Source organism: Armigeres subalbatus, chromosome 3 (assembly GCF_024139115.2).
Source record: "Armigeres subalbatus isolate Guangzhou_Male chromosome 3, GZ_Asu_2, whole genome shotgun sequence".
Lineage (NCBI taxonomy): Eukaryota > Metazoa > Arthropoda > Insecta > Diptera > Culicidae > Armigeres > Armigeres subalbatus.
In genome coordinates this window covers 194990583-195016770 of record NC_085141.1, presented here as the reverse complement: position 1 = coordinate 195016770, position 26188 = coordinate 194990583, and the positions used below count along the sequence as shown (strand labels likewise).

At 41.5% G+C, this 26188-nt stretch overlaps 1 protein-coding gene across 2 annotated transcripts in view; it reads left to right on the top strand.

Moving 5' to 3' along the window:
- Window positions 1-1906: 1906 nt before the first annotated feature.
- LOC134224410 (uncharacterized) overlaps window positions 1907-26188 on the top strand; it is a 62991-nt gene continuing 38709 nt past the window's right edge. For both annotated transcript variants that reach the window (XM_062703745.1, XM_062703744.1), the window contains exon 1: window positions 1907-2267. In XM_062703745.1, the coding sequence (XP_062559729.1) occupies window positions 2222-2267 (46 nt within the window). In that variant the 5' untranslated portion in view covers window positions 1907-2221. The remainder of the gene's footprint in view (window positions 2268-26188) is intronic.

Below are 26188 nucleotides of genomic sequence, written 5' to 3'. Positions count from 1 at the left end.
AATAGATTAAATGTATCTGAAGGCAAGAAGACTAAAATATAAGAGACCTTTTTGAACAATTTTGCTCTACGACCTCCAGACTGCTGGTGAGAGCGATGACCCATTCTCACCCCCAGACCCATTGTCACCCCCGATGGCGGTAACCTAAAACTAAATCTCTAACCCGTCCATTCCGAATAAAGTAACTTCAAACCTTGAGTCACCACGAGTATTTCGGTCTATGATCCTTCTCAACAAACTGTTAATGATAAGATAATATGCATTGTAATCCCTAGTAGCGCACTTCAGTTCGATTTGGTTGCAGCAACTCCAATGTGAATTGATTTGGAATATGAATCACAGTGACTGATATGTGACAAGTGTGCTACTCGTGATTATATCATACTTGAGAATTGCGGCTCCGCAAAGTGCCACACACGACTGAGCCTATCAAATAAATAAAATGGTAAAAAAAAGTTTGTAAACTAGTTCGTCATTGCAAAAACATCACAAAAATCTACTATTTCAGCATATTTATCCAACTTCCCCTCATAATGTCTTTAGGGCTAAAAAAAATCTTTTCTTGCAATTCGTAACATGTATATCAATCGCTCATGTCACACAGTTAGACTCACCCATCGAATTATCGCGTAGCAATAGGAAAAGTTATGTGAAAAAAGAATGGAAGCTCTCAACACGGGAAAGAATATAGAATGTGCCGGAACGAAAATATTTGTAGTACGTGAGTTAGATTTTACCATCGCGGAATGCATAAAATGAATCTCACCTGTTAGATAAAGAATCAATAAGATGACACAGATCACTTTTTAAGCGTCTGATTAACATAATGGGTTTGACGAATGCAAAACGTTTGTTTGTATAGCAATCTGCCCATAATTATCCAATTTTACGTGTATTTGGGTCGAATCACATTAGTCATTTTGGCGTAGGCAGTTCAAGTTTGAATGGGTTATGGGTACCGTCACAAATAAATTCAATTATTAACTTCTCCTCATTGCGTTATGCTACACTGCATTAAATTTAACGTCCACCTGGACCATGATATCAACCAATTTTTTTTATAAAAAAAACTAATAATGCAGCTGCAGCTTGTAGCGATAGTCGTGAATACAAGGATGCACAGAAATATGTTCAATGATGTTTGCTTGGAGCTGTTTTCACATTTGTAACTAACTATAAAGCAAAATCAATTCAATAGCTCAGATAAATATCGTTATTTAAGAAATCCGACAAGCCACCTCATGACTACCGCCACCTTAGAAGCAAAATGATAGGTCTTTGTCATCGCTCGCTCTTCTCTGGACACATTGCTCCATCCCGCCTGAAGATAAAAAACAACAAAGATTGGCCTTATAATGATCAGCCAACGACCGGTTATTGAGCCAGTGTGCAAAAATCGCGGCATATCGAAGAAAAAATGTGGAGAAAAAATAAACAGTCCACTGAGTCAAGAGAAGTTACTGATGATATTTGTCTCATCGCTAAATTAATGAGGAATTTAAAAGTAATGGATAGATTTGTCTTATATTTACTCATTTATTTTTGTCTATTATTTTATATCTTTACTGAAAAGATGATATTGTCACCTTTACAGACAATGATTAACAGTTTCTACAATAATTCCATGGTTACAAAAAATCTATTTATGCGTCAATATAAAAATTATGTTATATTATGATTTTTGCTAGAAAATTTTATGGGCCAAACTGACCAATTAGTTCATTTTTCAACAATGATCAATTTTTTTTAATAATCTCCAGGAATTAGTTTTCTACCATGTTCATAACCAACAAAGCCAATCTTCACAGTCACAGCCACTAATACCGAATACCTCGGAGAGGTAAGAAAAACGAAAGAAGCAAGTCCATATGTCAGTGACATTACAGTGCTCATTAGGAATCGGGATTTTAATATGAGCGAAAGCGTTAAACCACCACCTAGGCGTTCGATATTATTTACGTTTGTCACACTCAGGGCCCTATACTAACTCGAACAGTTCGCTCTGTTGATGTGTTCATGCTGCCCATAGCATTGCCGTTTAAAACAAAAGAAAGCATAGGTGATTAATATTCAAAAAACCGTAACCGACAGCGGGTGTATCGATCAAGTTCTGTTCAGGCCAATAAAGTGTTTATGTTGCGGAAAGTGAATTGGTGTTGATATCAAACATACAGGCGAATCAGAAGAAAGTTTTAAATTGAAGATTGCAAACTATGACGAGATGTACAATACTGATTTTCGTTGGTGTTTTGACAACAGCCATCAATGTGAGTATACCAACATAGCGTTGAAAACAATCGCATCGCCGTATCAAGCGTGACATAATTTGAAAATGAGCCAAGGTCGGAAGAAAGTGTATCTTTTTACAATCGCACTCTGTGACCGTATTCGCCGCGGCGCATCGATAACCGGCATCCACTATGCAAATGGGAAGTTAATAAATTCTTTTTGAAACTGCTTTCGCTTGTGATATGTATTAGGGCGTATCAAATTTGATTAAATATTGAAGTCATTAGTTTTCAAGCAAATAACGAAAGAATGTGCTCAAACTTTTTTGTGTGATAGCACCTTTTGCTGCTATCACACAAAACGGCCATAACTTCAATATCTAACGTTTTGAAAACGTATAAGGCATCCTATCCTATTAAAATCTCTATGAAGTGATGAGGATTTGGTAAAACCGCATAACTATCGAAAAAAAAAATTTTATACGACTTTTAAACCATACGATAGTCTAGGTACTACCTGTACAGAGTAATTGTTTCTCAAAGTATTATTACAGTTTAATGGGTTTTTATTGTCAAACCAACCCGGTACTGGTAGTTTTCGTGATCGTCATGTGAAAGCGAAAACAGTTGCATTTTCATTTTCAAAGGCCAAATGAAAATGAAGCCTTGTACACATCAGCCAATTGCTGTAATATTTTTTCTCCCGTCTTCGTAGTTTCTACAACACTTTACTGTTCTACAGTCCTCGTTTCCAATCAATGACAAAAACATGAAAATTATTATTCCTGGCCACGCCCATCTTTACTGTAAGAAATGGAAAAGGTTTGTTGTTAAAAACAAAAATCACACACGTCGTATAAAAAGTGCCATATAAATTGAATACATTCAGGAGCGCCCAACATAGCTCTGGTCCCCACAAGTTCCTATCTTACGCTTCCACGGGTCGACCAATGACAAAATACCGCCAGCTCAGGGTTGTGTAATTAGCTAGTAGTGCAGCCTGGGTACTGTTGTCCTTCTGACATCAGTTAGAACCTCGATCGTCTGTTCACCAGGAGGTGCGGCTCAAAGAGCGTCTGCTTGGTACCTAGCAATTGATTAACGAAACGCTATATCGCGTCAGCTCCACCTACGGTGGCAGCCCCACCAGCGCGATGTAGGTAACGGGACCCCGGTAAGGTAGCTTACTGAATCCTCTCAGATACCACGAAAAATGATGATAGAAGAAAAAGGTTCGACTCACGATCAATACCAGCAAAACGAAGTACATGGTCGCTGGCAATCAACGTGGGTTCATTATAGTGGTGGTTGTAGTGAAATGGTGAAAAACATATCTTGGAACATTAGTGACGTGCGATAATGATGTTACCCGTGAGATGAAAAGGTGTATTGCAGCTCCAAATAGGACTTATTACAAACTTCGTATCCTGCTTAAGTCCCGTAGTCTGCTAACGAAGACGCTCTGTATACTACTCTGAATCTTCCGGTGGCTTTATACGGCAATGAAACGTGGACGTTAAAAGATGCTGATCGGAGAGCTTTTGGAGTGTTTGAGCGTAAGGTGCTGCGGACAAAGAGAATTGCGATAAGTCTTTGTCCTCATCTGCAGAATATAAAGACAATATTGCGTTCCTTTTTATTTGCAACAAACATGGAGAGGTAATTGTTGTGACTTTTCAAACTGCGCTAACTTGTATATTTCAGAAGTACAACACAAATCATGTTAACAGATGGTTAAGCTTATGTCTAAACATTGATAACTGATACTTATTTAACCAAAACCATCGTCGACAACCGACTACTTCTTTAAATGCGCGGCAGGCGATCATTGTCCTATTCTGCTACAGTTTGGGACAAACGCTTTTTGCGAGTTGAGTTTGTCCCAACATTTACAAAAGAAGACAATGTTGTTGTCATTGGCAATGTTGTTGCTTTATATTCCCTGACCAGGAGTATAAAGGGTTGGATATTGTTAAACTTATACAACACTGCAAACTACGGTGGGCTGGATATGTTGTTCATATGCCGGAAGAACGTTAAGTGCAGATAATATTTATTAGATAACCCGGAAGAGGCCGTAGGCTTCGTGGACTACCGCGTACACGATGGCTTTTTACAGTTGAAGAGGACCTGAGTGCGCTCAACATTCAGGGCGACTGGAAGCAATTGGCACTTTATCGAATCCAGTGGGAGAAAGATACTCCATTCGGCGTCGGTTCATCGAAGAGCTAGAGCTCATCAAGTAGTTAGTACACCCGGTTCTTTTTTACACGGGTGGGTTTTAGTTGATTACGACCCTTAGCGTTGATGAAACTATGAGTTAACCCCATGAAAAAAATCACAAAAAATCAAAGAAAATTCAGGTGGTTTTTAAAAAATGTACCAACCGTGTAAAAAGTATTGGGTGTAAGTACCGAGGGTAGCTGACCTGGTAGACCAATTGATCTGAACTTCAGCACAATTTGGAAAACCTAGAACATCTGCATCAAACTATTTTGAACTGCATATAATACGCAAGGGCTTTAGGGACTTGCTTGGGCATGCTGAGTTGATTTCCGTCATGAAATATAAGACAACCGTGAATGACTTATAAAATCGCTTAGAAGACGTCCGGGAACCAGCTGTAATGATTCTCATGATTTGTTGATCGCGGTGTTCAACATGTTAACCAAAAAACGCGTACTTCCCAACATGTAATTAGGTACAGGTTTCTCTTAATACAAGTTGCCATACAAGTTACTGCACACTTGAACGTTTATTTGATTGAATGGAAGTGATGAAATTTGCCTAAAAAGATTAGTCACCAGATGAATCATTGCACAAATGTACCATGCGTCTCCATATGCAGTTATGCTTATATGCTGCTGAACATTTTTACTGAACACACTTTACCGTCCCCCCTGGGAGGCCCATATTTTCCTGAAAAACACTCGTTGGACATACAGATATCGTGATAACATAGGTTTTGGGCCCTCTATAGCCGTGTGGAAAAATGCGCAGCTACAAAGCAAGACTCCTGCTCCTGCAGGCTCCTGCCCCTCTGGTAAAATCGGTTGCTCATCACCCGCCATTGCTTGTGACGATCGCTCATAATGCGGCGCATGATTTCAATGCTTCAGATGTAACTGTTTCATACAATTTCTCAAGAGCCGATAATCGAAGTATCGACGAGTTATTGTCTTCATTAGATTGGGAGAGTATTCTGGAACAAGAGGACGTCGAAACTGCGGCGCGAATTTTCTCAAATATTTTAACTTACGTTATTGATCGACATGTTCCAAAGACTGTGCGAGACAGGAAAACCGACTGTCCCTGGCAAACGACTTCATTACGCAAACTGAAATCAACTAAACGAGCTGCCCTGCGTAAGTTTACAAGGCACCGTACAGTACCGCTTAGAAATCATTACGTCAGGCTCAATTACGAGTACAAGCGAGCCAATCAAAGATGTTTTTTCCAATACGAGCAAGATATTCAGCGTAGGCTACGCTCTCATCCAAAACGTTTTTGGAAATATGTCAATGAACAGCGAAAGGAGTCTGGGTTTCCATCCTCGATGCACCTGGATGACGAAATAGCCACTTCCACCCAAGAAACGTGCCGTCTTTTCGCGGAGAAATTCTCTAGCGTATTTAGCAATGAAGCTGTAAGTGATAGTCAAGCCACCCTCGCTGCTAGTAATGTGCCATTGGTTGGACAAACGCTTGGTACATTCGATGTGGACGCGGATGCAATTTCCAGGGCTGCGTCTCAACTGAAATCATCGAACAGTCCCGGTCCAGATGGGATTCCAGCATCGTTCTTGAAGAAACATATCTCCTGCTTATTAGTACCGCTTCAGCGCTTATTTCGTTCGTCTTTATCCAGCGACGAATTTCCATCCTGCTGGAAACACGCCCACATGTTTCCTGTACACAAAAAAGGCAGTAAGCGTGACGTTAACAATTACCGAGGCATATCTAGTCACATCTAGGCATATCTAGACAGATGTCATTTACACCGACCTATCCGCCGCATTTGATAAGATAGACCATGTCATCGTGATAGCAAAACTTGATAGATTCGGTATTTGCGGCAACCTTCTTCGCTGGTTTAGATCGTATTTGTCGGACCGACAACTGATGGTAGCGATTGGAGACTTCAGATCTGATTGCTTCTTTGCAACATCCGGTATACCACAAGGAAGTCATCTAGGTCCACTGATTTTTCTACTCTACTTCAACGATGCGCATTTGATCATAAAGAGCCCCCGGTTATCGTACGCTGACGACCTAAAAATCTTCCTTTTGATCCAATCAATCGCCGACTGCTACTATCTGCAAGAGCAACTAGATCTCTTCGCCAGTTGGTGCCTGCTAAACCGCTTGACACTGAATCCTACCAAGTGTTCCGTTATCACCTTTTCGCGAAAGAGGCAACCGATCACATTCGCCTACAACCTGCACGGTACGACAATCGGGCGCGTAAATCAAGTGAAGGATCTGGGAGTTATTTTAGACTCGCAATTAACATTCAAGCAGCATGTCTCGTATATCGTCGAGAAAGCTTCAAAGACGCTGGGATTTATTTTCAGAACAGCGAAAAATTTTACCGATATATATTGTCTGAAGTCTCTGTATTGTGCCCTCGTTCGCTCCACACTGGAATATTGTGCAGCAGTCTGGAGCCCGGCCTACAACAATGGCTCTGATAGAGTAGAATCCGTCCAGCGCCGCTTCCTTCGTTTTGCGCTTCGAAAGCTTCCTTGGAGGAATCCGTTCCAGTTGCCGAGCTACGAGAGCAGATGTCGTTTAATAGATCTTGAGCTGCTCCGCACCAGAAGAGATACAGCAAGAGCAATGACGATTGCTGATACGCTTCAAGGTCGAATCGATTGTGAAGCCATCTTGGAGCGAATCGATATTAACGTTCAACAACGCACGCTTCGCAACAGTGTAATGCTTCGGTTGCCTCTACGACGTACCAATTATGGCCTGCAAGGAGGAGTTAGTGGCTTACAACGGATCTTTAATAGAGTGGCACCGTTGTTCGACTTCAACAGTACACGTGATATGCTTCGTCATAAGTTTTCGTCATTCTTTTCTAACAGGTGTCCGTAATACTGTGAAGATGAATGTAGATTATTGTTTGTTATTTTTTGTTCTATTTTTATTTTGTTTTACTTCTATTTGCCGACCTGATTTGTATCTCTGTTTTTGTTTTATATTATTACCAACATCATTGGGGCTATTTTAAGCCTGTTGATGGATAAATAAATAAAAAAAGACCGGCCTAGGCAATTTTCGGTTTGGAAATTGTCTCGACTTCCCTGGGCATAGAAGTATCATCGTGTTAGCCTTATGATATACGAATGCAGAAAAGGTAACTTGGCTTAGGAACCTTGCAGTTAATAACTGTGTAAGTGCTTAATGAACACAATGAAGCTGCGAGACGTCAATGTCCCTGTGAGGTTGTAATGCCAATGAAGAAGAAGAAGAATACTTGGTGTTGGCGTACGGCCAACGAAGAATAAGAATTCCAGGTTTTTAATACAACGTATATTAAAAACTTTCTGCAAAAGGATAACAATGGCTCATTCAGAAGTATGCAGTATAGTTTTGTCAAAGAAACTTACGTTTAGGGTTCTTACTCTTTCCTATGCTATTCCCCAACTCCTACTCTGGTTGAAATATTACTCCTGTAAGAACACTTCATATAATTAATGTTTCACCTTCGTGGTTTGTTCTAATATTCACCCTCGCTTCAGGCTACGAATATCAGCAGTGCTCACTGCTCACTAGCTTAAATCCTACAAAACGAATTCAACTATCAACCGAATACATTAATTAATTTAGTTATTTAACGCATTATCAATTCGACTCACCGTGAATCCTAATATCTAACTCTTATCCGATTTGAGCAGTATAGTGTAAGTATAGGTATAGTTTAGGTTAATTTCTACGAATGGAAAAATATTTAGGTAATTTAGGCACATATTCAATATTCGTAATACACTTCGCCCTACCCTAATATTAGAATAGCAAGGAGAATTATAATTTACTTATACACTATTTAAATAAAGAAAAGAAAAACTAGTTTTAAACTGGATTTTAAGTTTTACACATTCGTTTGCAGGCACATTTCATCGTTTTCAGCATACCAATTCCTCTGTTTATCATCCAAACTATTGTCAGCGAAAAGTGGTCCCGTCATCCCGTCCGAGAGCCCGGTGTTTGACGTTTCACGCTTGACGTTCCGTTGTCAATCCCAGATGAAGCGACGCGCCGACCGAGGGGTCGTGACACTCCCCCCCACGTACGCCTATGTCCTGGCTTACTGATCCATCGCGTCGAACATCAAGTACAGCTATCTTTGTGGCTGGTCGTTCATAGATTCCCGTTCGGGTCTGCACGGTTGCCGATCTTACTTGGCCATCTTTGCTGTCTTTCACCGAAATAACACGCCCCATAGGCCAACAGTTTCTGGGTAGGCCGGCGTCTACTATTACGACTACGTCGTTCACACCTATCGGTTTGACCTTACCGAACCACTTTGAGCGCTTAGTTAGTTCCGGAAGGTAGTAGCGTTGTAAGATTTTGTTTTTCTCATTATAATTTCTTTTAATAAATGTCTTGAGTTTGAAATGAATAATGAATTTCCCTTAGTGTCACCATTAGCATACAAGTCATATATGTATACATGTGCTGCCTCCTATCTGTGAGATTGTTTAATTCAAAATATTCGGGCAAGAAATAAAGTACTAAAATAACTTGTTGCGTAACTTAAGGCGAAACACTTGGTTTAAATATAATTAATGCGCAATTTCCACTGACCTCCAAATCACGGAATCAAAAAACGAATATCGATTAAGAAAATCAACAACCTCGCTCTCCCAAACTGACCCATGCGGAAAGATTACATTATTCTTTGGTACAGCACTGGGTTACAATTGTGTATCATACAAAAGCTGATTCCATTTTGAATCGTGAATACACGCTTTATTCTGGTGGAGTATTAAGTTGAGTTCGGACGCATTTTGGCCGAGTTAAAAGTTTCGGAAAGCTTGAAGATTATTAAAATTATTATAATATATTCTAAATTAACTACATTCGGAGTAAGTCTGCGCGAATTATAATTGAACGATCTTTATTAAATGACTATTTATATTACAAAAGTTAAAGAAATTGAATTTTAAGAGTTTCTAAGTACTCTGAATAAACACATAAACAAGTGAGCTATTGGGAAAGGAATTATCAGGTAAGCTAGATTATATTGGTGAACTTATGAAGTGAAGTTAATATGATTGCGTTGTTTAGGCGTGTTGCCCAATCAACGTGGGCTGCAAGTTTGGGTTGTTTGAAAACCCCTGCGTGGTGCGGTCGACATACACGGCGGCAGTAAAGACACCTGTGGGAAGTCAAGTCACGGTTTACAAAATTGGACGAAACGATCGGACACAGCGAGGGGTTCGAGTCCTCAAAAGCCCCGTGATTGCTCGTATAGCCAAGACGTGAGGCGTAGAGCTTCGCAACCAAAAGCTCTGACTCCACCAAGCCCGAGGACATCTCTACCTCGTCTAAAAACGCCATACGCACGAGCAGTTTGAATCCCACACTGCGACTTACGCCTCAAATGAGCTTTCGCTCACGTTTCAACGTTGGAAATTGCATGCAACCGTCGAGGGACGCTTGCAAAACGAATAAGGTCAGACCAAACCGTTCACCAAACTAATAGGGCCTGTATAGATAATTTAGGCTAACCAATTTAATTGCATGTGACGTCACAAATGTAGCTTTACCTGAAAGGAAAGTAGAATTTTAATAAATTTAGAATTATGTAAAGCTCTAAAAATTCAATCGGTTAAATTAAACGGAAGCTCGAATAAAATGGAATTTTAAATTTACTTCGAGTCTAGTTTTGCTTCAACCAGAGACGGTCGTCACATGTGGTTTATATTTAATCTAGGATTAGCTTTTCATTGAGAAACTGTTGTAACCATTCAGTTCTGGAGATTGGCTTTTTGAATTGATTATTATTTATTTTATTATTGGTTGGAAGTTGGTCGAATCGTGTGCGTTCATTTGTGCGGTTAATTCTATAAAAACTGTTTCAACCTGCCTTGAGAGGGTTGTCTCTTGCCGGGGTATTTCAAAAAGAGTTAACGGTCCTTCAGATACGAAGGTGGCGCTTAAGCCGTTGGCTTTAAAGAAAAGAATTGAACGTTTCATTTGGCGCCCAACGTGGGGCCTGAGAGAAAGAGTTGTAAATAGTAATTGTTGAATTGGATTAATTTGAGTAGCTTAGATTGTAATTGGTTATGGATTAGCTCGTTTAAGTTTGTTGGGAAATAGTTTCGAAGAATTTAATTATAATAGTTAATCGCTAAAAATTTGTTCCAATGAATTCGTATAATTAAGAACCTAGATCTTAGAATACATTTTTCTTCTAAACTGTAAATACTTTATGATTGGATTGAAATTGTTTAATAATATGGATGCCTATAAAATTCACGCAAATGACCTCTTAGAGGATGAACTTGATTATGAGCTTTCTATTAGAAATTGCTCAACACATGAGTCGATTGTTTCCAAGCGACGCACTTTGCGCAGACTATTGCGCGCGGCAGAAGATCCCGAACTTGTGCTACCTTCTCGCCATGAGTTTGAGTCTGATTATGCTACAGTTCCTGCGATACTTCAAGGAATGGAAACGCAAATGGCTAACGGAGTTGACAACGGATATCTATCGCGGCTTGTACATTATCATAAGCGAATTCGTCGATACGTACCTCAAAACAGTTTGCAGAAAGAGCATCAAAAGTTGATGTTGTACATAATTAATCGACTTGCTCACCAGTATTTTGGGGTCGATTTCATCGAGGCCAACTTTCTGGTGCCTACTTGTAAAATAGTTCCCATGCGCGGACAGCCGCAATCGTCGAGTAATCCCAGCACCATCCGAACGACTAGTCAGACCGGTGCGATTCCGAAGCACCGTGAAGCAGTGACATCTGTGAGAGCAAAAGCCTTTCCTGAACAACCTGCTAGTGCCCAGTTGAATCCGACGGAGGATGAAGGGGCTGTCGGAGGTTTACCGTTGTCGGATGTCGATCGTCAGGCTAATCCATTTCGGTCTTTCCAAGAGGGACCCATAATCAACCGACCTGAAGTCAATTATCAGGATCATCGTCGGCAAACGGTGCCGCTAGGACAGGGTACTCAGCTGTTAGATGGTAATCCGGATCCGCAGAGCGTTAGAGGATCATCAAGCGTCAACATCAAACCAGCAACGACTCGCCTGCCATGTGAACGACTCCCATCTCCGCTACCAGACAACGTCTTCAATCTTAGATCACTGGTTAGAAACAACCCGGATGCGAGACCTCTAGAGCAACCGATGCCTACAACTTTCAACTCGGGAAACGATCGTCCCGGTATACGAGCTGCATCTTCTCCGACGTCGAACAATCCTGGAAATGAGAAATGTAGATTTAAGTGAATTTGTTCATGCAACTGACATTGAAGCCTATGTGCAGTCATATCTTACAAGGATGCTTAATGGTGCTCCTCAATGGCCAGCGGTCATCAACACTTTAGTCACTCAGTTAGCGGACCAGATCAGCAACATCGGATTACGGGATCCGGAAGTGTCCAGAATTTCGAGAGGCATTCCAGAGGAAAGATCGCAACATGTGCCGACACCCGCATCACCGGTTTATCCCTTACTTCAAAATCAGACGTCGCGTAATCCGTTTCTGGAAGTGGAAGAAAGAGATAATCGTGAGTATACAAGAATGCGTTCTCCTGTCATATCAGAGTCCCGTTTTGCTCCCCGTGTGGAAAGTCCAATGCAACCAAGACATAATGCTAACTTTCCCTACGTTCCAAGGATGAGTCAAAACGCTTTAGGTCCGGTTGAATATTCTCGACGACTTCCGCATCAGCAATGCAACATTATTGAGAAATGGCCAAAGTTTAGTGGTGACAACAATGCGATTCCTGTGTCTGATTTTCTGCGACAGATCGATATCCTGTGTCGATCATATGCCATTAGTAAACCTGAGCTGCGTATGCATGCCCATTTGCTCTTTAAGGACAGTGCCTACGTTTGGTTTACAGCGTATGAAGGAAAATGCGATTCATGGGAGGCCTTAGAGGCTTGTTTGAAAATGCGGTTCGACAATCCGAATCGTGATCGCATGATTCGAGAGGAGCTACGGAATCGAAAACAGCGGCCTAACGAGCTTTTCAGTGCCTTTTTGACGGACATTGAAACCCTGGCACAACGAATGATTAAGAAAATGTCAGAGGCTGAAAAATTGGAGCTAATAGTAGAAAATATGAAAATGAGCTACAAGCGTCGACTGGCGTTGCAACCGATTCAAACGGTCGAACAGTTAGCGCAGTTTTGTTTCAAATTTGATGCTTTGGAGCCTAATTTGTATCTGACTGGAGGAAACACTAGAACCAACATACATCAGCTAGTTATTGAAGAAAATTCGGATGAGGTCGAGGAACCTGAGGGATTGGATGAAGTTTTTGCCGTATACGGACAGAACAAGAATGTGGGACGAAACTTCAGACGAAATGAGACCGACACGGCTAGACATAGGAGCAATCTAGGTGGTCTACAATCTCAAAGCTTATGTTGGAACTGTAAACAATTGGGCCATTTGTGGCGAGAATGTGACCAACGAAAAACCATTTTTTGTCACATCTGCGGACACACGGGTACTACGGCTTTTCAATGCCCTAATAAACATGACCTTGGATCACGGGCAACTGAAGAATCAAAAAACGGATAGAAGAGGAGACATTTGGGAATCAGTCGTCCTCAACCAAAGAGTCATCGATTCCCATCCCCAATTATTTACCGTTTTCCAAAATCTACACAGTAAATACTTTACCGCATAAGTGCCCTCACGTTAAAATTAACATATTATCCGAAGAAATAGAAGGACTTGCAGATACAGGTGCCAATTTGACTATTTTGAGTTCGCTTAAACTAATTTCTAAACTTGGTTTGCAAATTCATCCGATAAATCTTAAAATTTCTACTGCGGATGGCACACCTTATCGATGTCTGGGATACGTCAATTTACCTCTGACTTACGGATCCATCACACACGTTATTCCAACCATAGTGGTGCCTGAACTGAAAAAGGATCTTATACTTGGTGTGGATTTCCTCAAGAAGTTTGGCTTTCGTTTAGTTGGACCGGCGATTATTGAACCTAAGCAAGCAATTGGTCCTAGCGAGTTGGTTCCGATTGAAGATTACTTCGCGGACCAGGAAGAAAATATTTGCTTTCAAATACATCGCGAAACCGAGGAAAAGGATGAACCAATAGAGCCGGAAGTAGACGAAAGCTTGGAAATGCCTACAGTAGAAGTACCGGAAGAAACTCTCCAATCACCGAATCAATTGGAATCTGAACATCCGTTAACGGAGGAGGAGAGACGCCAGCTCTTTGCAGCAGTTAAACAATTACCAGCGACGAAAGATGGTTCACTAGGAAGAACTCATCTTCTTAAACATGATATTGAATTGATTCCGGGATCAACGCCGAAACGGATGCCTACGTATCGGTGGTCACCGATTGTTGAGGAAATCATTGACACCGAAGTGGAAAGGATGAAGAAATTGGGAGTAATTGAAGAGTGCCCAAAACCTGTTGACTTTTTGAATCCATTGCTTCCCATTAAGAAGGCTAACGGAAAATGGCGAATATGCTTAGATTCTAGACGTTTGAATCAATGCACAAAAAAGGATGATTACCCGTTTCCAAATATGATTGGAATTCTGCAACGGATTGAGAAATCCAAATATTTTTCTGTGATTGACCTCTCAGAATCCTATTACCAGGTCGAATTAGAGGAAAACGCCAAGGATAAAACTGCGTTCCGGACGAATAAAGGTTTGTACCGCTTCGTAGTTATGCCCTTTGGTTTAACTAACGCGCCTGCTACGATGGCAAGGCTTATGTCGCAAGTATTAGGACACGATCTTGAGCCGAAGGTATATGTCTACTTGGACGACATAATTATTGTCTCAGATACCTTGGAGGAACACCTCAGGCTGATTCGAATAGTGGCTCAGAGATTGAGAAATGCTGGACTAACCATCAATCTAACGAAAAGCCAGTTTTGCAAAACGCAGATTAAATATTTGGGTTACATACTCTCCGAACGAGGTCTTTCAATGGACGTAAGTAAGATTCAGCCCATCCTTGACTATCCAAGTCCAAAGTCGGTGAAGGATATAAGGCGACTCTTAGGGCTGGCAGGATTTTACCAAAAATTTATAAGAAATTATTCAGAGATCGTGACACCTATCAGCAACCTACTTAAAAAAGACAGAAAAAAGTTTTCATGGACCTTGGAAGCAGAGGAGGCTCTCGACAACCTTAAATCTGCTTTGATTTCGAAACCTGTGCTGGCAAACCCAAACTTTCACCTTCCCTTTATCATCGAAACCGATAGCTCAGACTCAGCAATCGGCGCTGTTCTTGTTCAAATACAAGAAGGAGATAGGAAAACCATCGCGTATTTTTCAAAGAAATTGTCCAGTACGCAAAAGCGGTATAGCGCTACGGAACGGGAGTGCTTGGCAGTTTTGCTAAGCATAGAGAATTTTAAGCACTTCGTCGAGGGATATCAGTTTATCGTTCAAACAGATGCGATGAGTCTGACCTTCTTGCAAAGTATGTCTATTGAATCCAAATCACCGAGGATTGCCCGTTGGGCCCTGAAATTGGCGAAATATGACATACTTTTGCAATACAAGAAGGGTTCGGAAAATATACCAGCGGATGCCCTCTCACGATCGATATATAGTGCTGAAAGTACTTTGGAAGATCCATACATTGCTCAACTGAAGCAAATGATTGAACGGTTTCCAGATCGATACTCGGATTTTCGGATTAGCGACGGACAAGTTTTTAAATTTGTCACAAATACAACCTTACCGGAAGATGCTGGATGCAGATGGAAATATGTAGTACCTATGTCAGAACGCATACCGATCATCAAATCGATACATGAGGAAGCACACCTAGGATTTTTGAAAACCGTCGCTAAAGTGAAGGAACGGTACTACTGGCCGAGAATGGCAGCCGAAATACGACGATATTGTCACAACTGCGCTGTTTGTAAAGAGTCAAAGATTCCTAACATAAATGTTAAACCAATTTGCGGCAAACCGAAATTGTGCTCACGTCCGTGGGAAATGATTTCGATGGACTTTTTAGGGCCGTATCCGAGATCGAAAAAAGGAAACATCTGGTTGTTGGTTGTTTCGGATTTCTTCTCGAAGTTTGTAATGGTTCAGTGCATGCGCACTGCTACAGCGAATGCTGTCTGCACCTTCCTCGAACAGCTTATATTCAACCTATTTGGTGTACCGGCGGTTTGCATTACCGATAATGCTAAGGTTTTTACCGCGGACAGCTTCGAGAAACTCCTTAGAAAATATAATGTGAGTCACTGGAACTTGGCGGTGTACCACCCTAGTCCAAACCCTACGGAAAGGGTCAACAGGGTTATTGTAACCGCAATACGATGTACCTTAAACCAACAAAGAATCATCGTGACTGGGATACATCAGTTCATCAAATCGCCATGGCTATTCGGACTACTGTCCACGACAGTACGGGCTTCACCCCTTTCTTCATAAATTTTGGCAGGAATATGGTCAGTTCCGGTTCGGAATACGAGCTTATACGAGAATCTGACCAAGATATCAACCATCTAGGAGCAGAAATGAAGGATTTATTCGAATTGGTGCGCAAGAATTTAATGAAAGCCTACCAACGGTATGCTCAGCCATACAATCTACGCGCCAATACTAAACATCATTTCACTAGGGGGCAAGAGGTGTACAAGAAAAATGTACATCTTTCGGATAAATGTCGCGATTTTGTCGGAAAATTGGCAAACAAGTTTACACGAGTCAGGATTAAGGAAGTTCTGGGTACCAATTCTTACAAACTGGAATCCATGGACGGAAAAACTATCCCTGGAACGTACCATGGCTCCTTTCTAAAGCGTGCATAATTCACAAAGCTATGACGGTGCAATCGCACATAAACAAATCAGACTCACCTGGCAAAAATACTCCAATGAGGTGCAAAACAATCCGATGTCGAGATGTCCTTCGTGTTTCCTCCATCATCGATAGCCCTTGTCCGAAAGGGTTTCAAAAGAATCCAATCATAACAAGTTCCAGCTATGGCTGTGTAGTTTACCAAACTCACTCACCACCACGAAATTGTAAACAAAATACTCCTCAGAGGCATTATCCTTGCGGTGTTTGAGACGTCCTTTCTGGTTTCCTCGCACTCGCTAGCAAAGATAGTTTATAAACCCTAGAAAAGTAAGAAAGAAAAAAACACGTCAGCTTTGTTTGTTTCCGATCGAAATTCTCACTCACCTGCATTAGAATTCAATAGCCCGGTTTTCGTTCTTTAATAATCACTTTCTTCCTAGTTAAATTTCAATAAAAATAGACCAATTTTCCGTTAATTAAATATATTTAAATAAACACGCGACACGAATAGTTGATACGAGTAGTATATGTTTATGGTTAGAGCAAATTATGCGTATAAAAGAGACAAAACTGTGACGTTTCGGTCGTATGACGTTTTCGTTAAGTTTCTGTTAGGGATGTTCAGGTATGATTCAGATAATAGTCGTGAATGCGAAATTAGGCATAATTATTGTTTGAATAATTATTGAGTCTAAACGAATAAAAATTTCCAATGATGATTGGAGTAACTAGGGTCATGATGAATAAATATTTTCAGATATTTCTGAAGTAATTTGGTGTTAGGTTAAAGAAATCTTTTCAGCAATGCTGAAGTTATTCGGTTCTGTTTTTAACGAAATAGTAACTTGAGCGTAAAGTATGATTGTGTTATGAAATGGTTTAAATAGGCAAAGAGCATAAAGGATGGAACAGACGTTTAGCGAAAACTTTTGTAATGTAATATTGTAATGTAATTGAATACTGTATATAAGCTACTCATCAAAACTTACTCTCTTTAAAATAACAGTAAAGATTAGAATAGTTTGCATTAAAAATTTTGAAATTATTTATAATTTCAAAATTTTTAAAATTAGCATTGTGAATGTAAGATTTTGTTTTTCTCATTATAATTTCTTTTAATAAATGTCTTGAGTTTGAAATGAATAATGAATTTCCCTTAGTGTCACCATTAGCATACAAGTCATATATGTATACATGTGCTGCCTCCTATCTGTGAGATTGTTTAATTCAAAATATTCGGGCAAGAAATAAAGTACTAAAATAACTTGTTGCGTAACTTAAGGCGAAACACTTGGTTTAAATATAATTAATGCGCAATTTCCACTGACCTCCAAATCACGGAATCAAAAAACGAATATCGATTAAGAAAATCAAAAAAACTCGCTCTCCAAAACTGACCAATGCGGAAAGATTACATTATTCTTTGGTACAGCACTGGGTTACAATTGTGTATCATACAAAAAGCTGATTCCATTTTGAATCGTGAATACACGCTTTATTCTGGTGGAGTATTAAGTTGAGTTCGGACGCATTTTGGCCGAGTTAAAAGTTTCGGAAAGCTTGAAGATTATTAAAATTATTATAATATATTCTAAATTAACTACATTCGGAGTAAGTCTGCGCGAATTATAATTGAACGATCTTTATTAAATGACTATTTATATTACAAAAAGTTTCAGAAATTGAATTTTAAGAGTTCCTAAGTACTCTGAATAAATAAAAAAAGTGAACTATTGGGAAAGGAATTATCAGGTAAGCTAGATTATATTGGTGAACTTATGAAGTGAAGTTAATATGATTGCGTTGTTTAGGCGTGTTGCCCAATCAACGTGGGCTGCAAGTTTGGGTTGTTTGAAAACCCCTGCGTGGTGCGGTCGACATACACGGCGGCAGTAAAGACACCTGTGGGGAAGTCAAGTCACGGTTTACAAAATTGGACGAAACGATCGGACACAGCGAGGGGTTCGAGTCCTCAAAAGCCCCGTGATTGCTCGTATAGCCAAGACGTGAGGCGTAGAGCTTCGCAACCAAAAGCTCTGACTCCACCAAGCCCGAGGACATCTCTACCTCGTCTAAAAACGCCATACGCACGAGCAGTTTGAATCCCACACTGCGACTTACGCCTCAAATGAGCTTTCGCTCACGTTTCAACGTTGGAAATTGCATGCAACCGTCGAGGGACGCTTGCAAAACGAATAAGGTCAGACCAAACCGTTCACCAAACTAATAGGGCCTGTATAGATAATTTAGGCTAACCAATTTAATTGCATGTGACGTCACAAATGTAGCTTTACCTGAAAGGAAAGTAGAATTTTAATAAATTTAGAATTATGTAAAGCTCTAAAAATTCAATCATTTAATTAAACGGAAGCTCGAATAAAATGGAGTTTTGAATTTACTAAGAGTCTCGTTTTGCTTCAACCAGAGACGGTCGTCACATGTGGTTTATATTTAATCTAGGATTAGCTTTTCATTGAGAAACTGTTGTAACCATTCAGTTCTGGAGATTGGCATTTTGAATTAATTACTATTTTTTGTCTTATTGGTTGGATGTTGGTCGAATCGTGTGCGTTCATTTGTGCGGTTAATTCTATAAAAACTGTTTCAACCTGCCTTGAGAGGGTTGTCTCTTGCCGGGGTATTTCAAAAAGAGTTAACGGTCCTTCAGATACGAAGGTGGCGCTTAAGCCGTTGGCTTTAAAGAAAAGAATTGAACGTTTCAGCGTATCCATCTTCGCCAGAAAAGGTTTGCCTCCGCTTGAGAAGCACGCCATGCTCGTCTTAGTATACCGCAGCTATCGTCGAGAGGTGTTGCAGGTTTCAGTCCGTTTGACGATCCCATGAGAAAATGATTTGGAGTGAGAACAGGAGCATCGAAGTCCTCGGCAGGAACAAACGTCAGAGGACGCGAATTGACAGTATGTTCAATTTCGATCAGTATGTTGCGCAATGATTCATCTGTCGGGTTACGTTGAGGTTTCATCTTCTGTAGGTTGACTTTGACGGACCGCACTAATCGCTCCCAACTTCCTCCCATGTGTGGAGAGGCAGGGGGAATAAATTCCCAATCAGTGTTAGGGCTTACAATCTCCCGTATCACCTGGTCTTGGTCCATGTTTTTCAACGCTGCTTCGAGTTCTTTACTACCTGCTACGAAATTCGTGCCTCTATCGCTGAAAATACGTATTGGTACACCTCGCCTAGCCATAAAGTTCCTCAGAGCCATGATACACGAGTCGGCATTTAGAGAATGCGCAATTTCCACATGAATAGCTCGTATTGTTAGACATGTTATCAGTACCCCCCATCGCTTCTCGAGTCTTCGTCCAACTGCCACAGAAATCGGGCCAAAATAGTCAACCCTGACATACGAAAATGGTTTAGAGAAAGCCGCAAGTCTCGCTTCTGGTAGATTGCCCATCAATGGAGGGTTTGGTACTGCTAGTCGGTTTTTACACTGCCGACAGCTTGCTCTTACAGTTTTGCACAGAACTCTTATTTTCAGAATGTAATAGAGTTGACGTAGTTCGTTGACCACCTCATTTTTGCATTGATGATACTTGACGTGGTAGTCTAGTACAATGAGTCTTGTAACGTGGTGATCCTTCGGCAGAACGATAGGATTTTTTGTATCCATTGAAGCATATTCACAGTTGCCAATTCTCCCTTGCATTCGTAATACTCCTAGCTCGTCCAAGAATGGTGTGAAGTTGAATATAGGACTAGCTTTCGCTATTTCTCGTTTACCGCTTGCAAGAATCGCGATCTCCTCAGAATATGCCTCGATTTGCACCTGTTTGTAGAGATGAATTGATGCTCTTTGTAGTTCTGCCATGGATAGCGGATTGTTGTTTCGTGTCTGCTGTGCGACAGTTTCCCGAAGATTGCTTATGTAACGAAATACCATCGCTGTGACGCGAAGAAGTTTTCTCCACGTTCCGTAATAATTCAAATCAATTACTTGAGTTATTGTAGCTGCGTGATAGTTAAGATGGGCTCTCAATTCCTCTTTCGTGCTATTGTTGTGAAACGATTCTTTCGGCCAACTTTCAGGGTCTTTCCAAAGAAAATCTGGTCCTCTAATCCATCTGCTGTTGCTTTCGAGATCAGGCTTTCGGTTCCATTTGGTCGCATCGTCAGCAACATTGTCCTTCGTTCCTACCCACCGCCAGCTCGAAACCGTAGTTGTTTCCAATAGTTCGCTAACCCGAAATGCAACGAATTGTGAGTAACGTCTGTGATCCGATCGAATCCAACACAGAACATCTCGGGAGTCCGTCCAGTAGATTCGTTCTTCTATGTTGAGCGAAAGAGAGTGTACTATTGCTTCCGCCAGTCTGGCACCTATAACTGCAGCCTGCAATTCTAACCTGGGAATAGAGATGAACCTCAGCGGTGCTACTTTTGCTTTTGCTGAGACGATTGAACATTCCACATAGCCATTCTCTTCGAAACGAAGGTAGACGGCAGCAGCGTAACCATACTCGCTGGCATCCACAAACGTGTGTAATTGAACTTTTGTGCTGTCTCCTAAGCTTGTTGTAGTGCGATAACATCGTGGGATTCTAATAGACTGTACCTGGGGAAGAATCAGTAACCAGTGCTCCCACTTATCGTTGAGTGTATCTGGAATTTCTTCATCCCAACTTATTCCTGAACGCCAGATCTCCTGCAGAAGAATTTTCAACAGAATGAGAAGGTTGGAAATCAGTCCTAATGGATCGAAAATTGCCATTAACGTGCGTAACATCTCCCGTTTTGTTGGTTTCCGCATTCCAGCTAGTAACATACGATCGTGTTTCGGAGAAAGCTTATAAGTAAACGTATCGGTTGTTGTACACCACCACATGCCCAGGATTTTTTCAGGTTGCTACTTCGGAGGTAATATTGAGACTCATCTCGCCTGTGCTATCTACGCCCAATGCTTTGAGAACAATTGGAGAGTTAGAAAGCCAATTTCGCATCTCGTAGCCAGCTTGAGCGTGCACGTACCTCACATCTAATGCTAGTTAGATCGCTTCATCTTCCGTTTCAACGCTGGCAAGCATATCGTCCACATAATGCTTCTTCGTAATCGCTTCAGCTGCCGCAGCAAACTGTCCTTCGTGCTCCTTTGCGTTCAAATTTTTTGCATACTGTGCACAACTTGGCGAACAAGATGCACCAAACGTCATAACCTGCATGACATATGTACTGGGCTCCGTATCGGTTGTTCTCTCTTTCCAAAGAAAGCGTTGACAGTCCTGATCTTCAGCAGCGATGAGTGTTTGGTGAAACATTTCACGGATGTCTCCGCAAATGGCCACCTTTCTTTCACGGAATGTTTGTAGCACAGAGTTTAGGGATGTTAACTGGTCTGGCCCTTTAAGGAGCATAGCGTTAAGGGATACACCTTGAGTTTTAGCAGCTGCATCCCACACAATCCTTATCTTCCCGGGTTTATTTGGGTTACAAACAGGGAATATTGGGAGATACCACACTCGAGATTTCGGTTGTTTTATTTCGGCCGAACTAAGTTTACGAATATAACCATTCTTGACATAGTCCTTGATTTTTGCCTGTAAAATCACTGCTAGCTCAGGTTCTCGTTTCATTCTAGCTTCCAAACACCGAAAACGTTGGAGAGCTAATGGCTTGCTGTTTGGAAGCCGGAATTCATCAAACTTCCACAAAAGACGAGTTACAAAACGACCGCTTGAAGATCGCGTCATTGTTCGCAAAATTGCATATGCTCGTTGATCCTCGGTTGACAAGACGAGATGACTTGGCTTAGAGATTCCTATATTTTCGAACGAGAAATATTCCAGCATAGCTCGCTGCAGTTCGTCGTCGTTATTTTTGCAACAAGTGTGCGCGTTCCAGTTGTGGTGTCCGCTAAATTCACCACCATCCGAGCCACCATGGATAATCCAACCAAGGCGGGTTTTTGTAGCGACCGGCTCGAACATTTTTCCTTCCCGACCTTTCTGTGCATAGCCGAGATTAGCGTTATTGCTTCCGATTAGTAGTCGAGGTTGAACGTTGTTATATGACTGCGCTGGAACTCCTCTGAGGTGACTATATTGACGAACTAGCTCTTCCATACAAAGGGTTTGGTGGAAAAGTCCAAGATTCGGAACAGTGTGTACTTCTCTCAAATGATACCTTTTGAGGTTTCAACAGCTCCCGAAATTCCTAGCTGCACCCTTCTTGATTTGTTCTCATATCTTTGGTTATCTCCCGTCCATCTCAAACAAATGGGCTCGATTTCACCCTCCAAGTTGAGCTCTGTAGCCAATTTCTCATCCATTAGAGTAAATGCTGATCCATCGTCTAGAAAGGCATGGGTTTTAAGTACTTTATCACGACCGTACAACATGACTGGTACAACGCGGAATAACGTTCTAGAAACGGATTTATGATGAGCATTACATTCACGGTCGTTGGGAAACCCAACCAGTTGCTGGAGGGTTCAAGTGGTGTTCTTCTCTAAGATTCGGATCCTTGTTGACTGTCACGACACGCTGAGTATTGTGAAGCAGAGGGTGATGTTTGAATGTACAACCGTTTTGTCCGCATATTTTTTGGAATTTACATGCTCCTTTGTGGCCCTTCAAACACTTCCTGCATATTCCATTTTCTTTAATAATGGTCCACCTGGAATTGTATGTGCAATCCAAGAATCGCTGACATTTAAGGTGGTTATACAACAAAGCCACAAATCGGCCATCTTGGAAACCACGTGCTTTTTCTAGTGATTTTTCAAGAGCACGAATTGAGAGAACCACAATGCCCATGGGGATAAAAACATCGGTAGATCATTTGCTTACTTATGCTAAACAATCGACTTGAATTTCAGCATTATACGAAAATTATTACGCTAGATTTGAACTTTTGACAATATGAGTAGAAAACCGTGTAATGAATGTAAAATTCACCACATGGCTTGATTGTATAATCACCTTAACGAGTTCAGTACAACGGCCTCCACATGCGAGGCACAGTTTCACGGTCGGACCTTCTTAAGTAGCAGTAGTTTCGAGAGTTGGAGAGAGTGTTGTATTCTGTTCCTCACTATGCACATTTAGAAACGCAGATCCATTTTTGCCGGAGCGGGCGCTCTGCAGCGATGCAATAGGGCAAACAGTTTCTGCAAGATCGTATAGCCAATCAGCGAACACAGATAGGTGCACTACCTGAATAGAACGACGATGCTTGGCCCAATCAATCTTTATTGGAGGCGGAAGTTTATCTACCAGCTCTCTGAGAAGAACCATGTTATACGAATACTCTTCCAATTCGCAAGCATCGATTGTTGCGCAAAGATTTTGCACTGTCAATGCAAACTCGATGATCGTATCCAACCTATCCACCTTCGGAGCAGGAGCTGCACTAATCTTCGCTATCAGGTTGTGCACTATTACTTCAGGATTACCATATAGCATTTTCAACGTAGAAAGGATTCCAGGCACATTGGAAGGATGCATAAGCCTGCATTTCACTGCCTCAAATGCTTTCCCTCTGAGGCACTTTTGAAGGCGTAATAGATTTTCATCCTGCGTGAAACCGCAGAGTTCAGTTGTTGAGTTGAACGTGGAGTAAAATAGCGGCCACTCTTCAGGAACCGCTGAAGACTGGTAGTTCGCGAGAGACAGCTTGACGTGCGGCTACGTGGCTTTGTGAAAGATTGTATTCAGGCTCGGAATGAATCTGAGGCCGCCTTGGCGTGGATCGTCGAACTGGGTCAAAATCGTGTACAGTAGAATGAGCGAATCTGATACTTCTAGGTGCTCGACTATTCTCGTCAACGCTCTGTTGTCCTGTGAACGGTCTGCGAATATCACGGGACACGGTGAAATCGGCAGCATTTAATGGTACAGTTGGGGCTCGTCGTAAAATAGCAGAGTCCATTGGGCAAGATGTAGTAGATTTTGCTGGTACTTCTTGGATCATCGAATTTTCGCGTTGCAACCAATTACTGACCTTTTCGTTCGACGTTTCTTCTTCGACGTCGTGCTCGGTAGTCGACGATGTTTCGCTGGCAAACTCTTTCAATAACTCGAATCTTTTTTGCAGATATTCTCGTTTATTTGCTTCCTCCTTTTCCTGTAGTTTCCGTTCTTCATCCAACTGTTGTAGTTCTAACTGTATCCGTTTTTGCCTGGTTGAGGATCTGGAACTAGCCCCCTTTGAAAGCCGACTCCTGTTGTCCACTGAACCTTGAGACTTGGTGTTCAGAGGATTAGTCGGACGCGGCAACGATGGTGCTATATTTGCTTCCCCAGTAACAGCAGTTTGCGGAGTCGAATGTGGTTGATTTACAGACGGTAGCGGAGGAGGATCACAATGAGACGGTAGAGGTTGTGCTATCGATGACCCGGCAACGGATGCGACAGCAGCTGGTAAAACACCTTGCTGTACAAAGGGAGGTTGACTCAACGAGGGAAACGGAGGATGACGAATCGGTGGTAGAGCCTGAGCGAGATTGGACAACGTTGGGAATGCGCTCGAGACCGCCAGATGACTCGAATGAGCTGGCGTAACATATGGAACCGATGGTGCAATCGGAGGTCTAGGCATCATGGCATACGGATATGTAACTGTGCTTGTTGGTATATACATCGGCGTTGAAGCGGTTGTGACGGGAGAGATTTGTGACCATGACATGTTTACATACTCCAGAGGAACTGTACTTACAGGAACCACAGTAGCGGGGGCGTACGTCTTTTTGAGAGCCCCAGTTAGTGGCTGGCATGATGGACACACGAATCTAGCGTTTTCGTTGTCCGAGGGGATTCCAACGCAAGCGGGATGGTACCAATTTTTGCAAAAATTGCATTGCCATTGGTGGCCGTCGTCTGCACTACAGACTTTACATAGTTTCGTTGGTGTGGAACTTGCGATGCCTTGAGCTCCTGGATGATCCTCGCGTTCGTGAGAGTTGTTGGACATGTTCACCGGAATCTGGCGTCCGTATAAACAAAGTTTTTAAGATGTTGGCGTACGGCCAACGAAGAATAAGAATTCCAGGTTTTTAATACAACGTATATTAAAACTTTCTGCAAAAGGATAACAATGGCTCATTCAGAAGTATGCAGTATAGTTTTGTCAAAGAAACTTACGTTTAGGGTTCTTACTCTTTCCTATGCTATTCCCCAACTCCTACTCTGGTTGAAATATTACTCCTGTAAGAACACTTCATATAATTAATGTTTCACCTTCGTGGTTTGTTCTAATATTCACCCTCGCTTCAGGCTACGAATATCAGCAGTGCTCACTGCTCACTAGCTTAAATCCTACAAAACGAATTCAACTATCAACCGAATACATTAATTAATTTAGTTATTTAACGCATTATCAATTCGACTCACCGTGAATCCTAATATCTAACTCTTATCCGATTTGAGCAGTATAGTGTAAGTATAGGTATAGTTTAGGTTAATTTCTACGAATGGAAATATATTTAGGTAATTTAGGCACATATTCAATATTCGTAATACACTTCGCCCTACCCTAATATTAGAATAGCAAGGAGAATTATAATTTACTTATACACTATTTAAATAAAGAAAAGAAAAACTAGTTTTAAACTGGATTTTAAGTTTTACACATTCGTTTGCAGGCACATTTCATCGTTTTCAGCATACCAATTCCTCTGTTTATCATCCAAACTATTGTCAGCGAAAAGTGGTCCCGTCATCCCGTCCGAGAGCCCGGTGTTTGACGTTTCACGCTTGACGTTCCGTTGTCAATCCCAGATGAAGCGACGCGCCGACCGAGGGGTCGTGACACTTGGGTTATGGCACATAACATATAGGCATCATTGCCGTGAAATGTGGTCCTTCCAGGATTTTGAAATGCTAGCGAACCTAGCGGTGGAAGTCAAGCTTTACTGAACATCGCGCATAAGACAGAGCAGCATCGTATGCTTTGCTGTCTCTTTCTTTCGCCTTGGA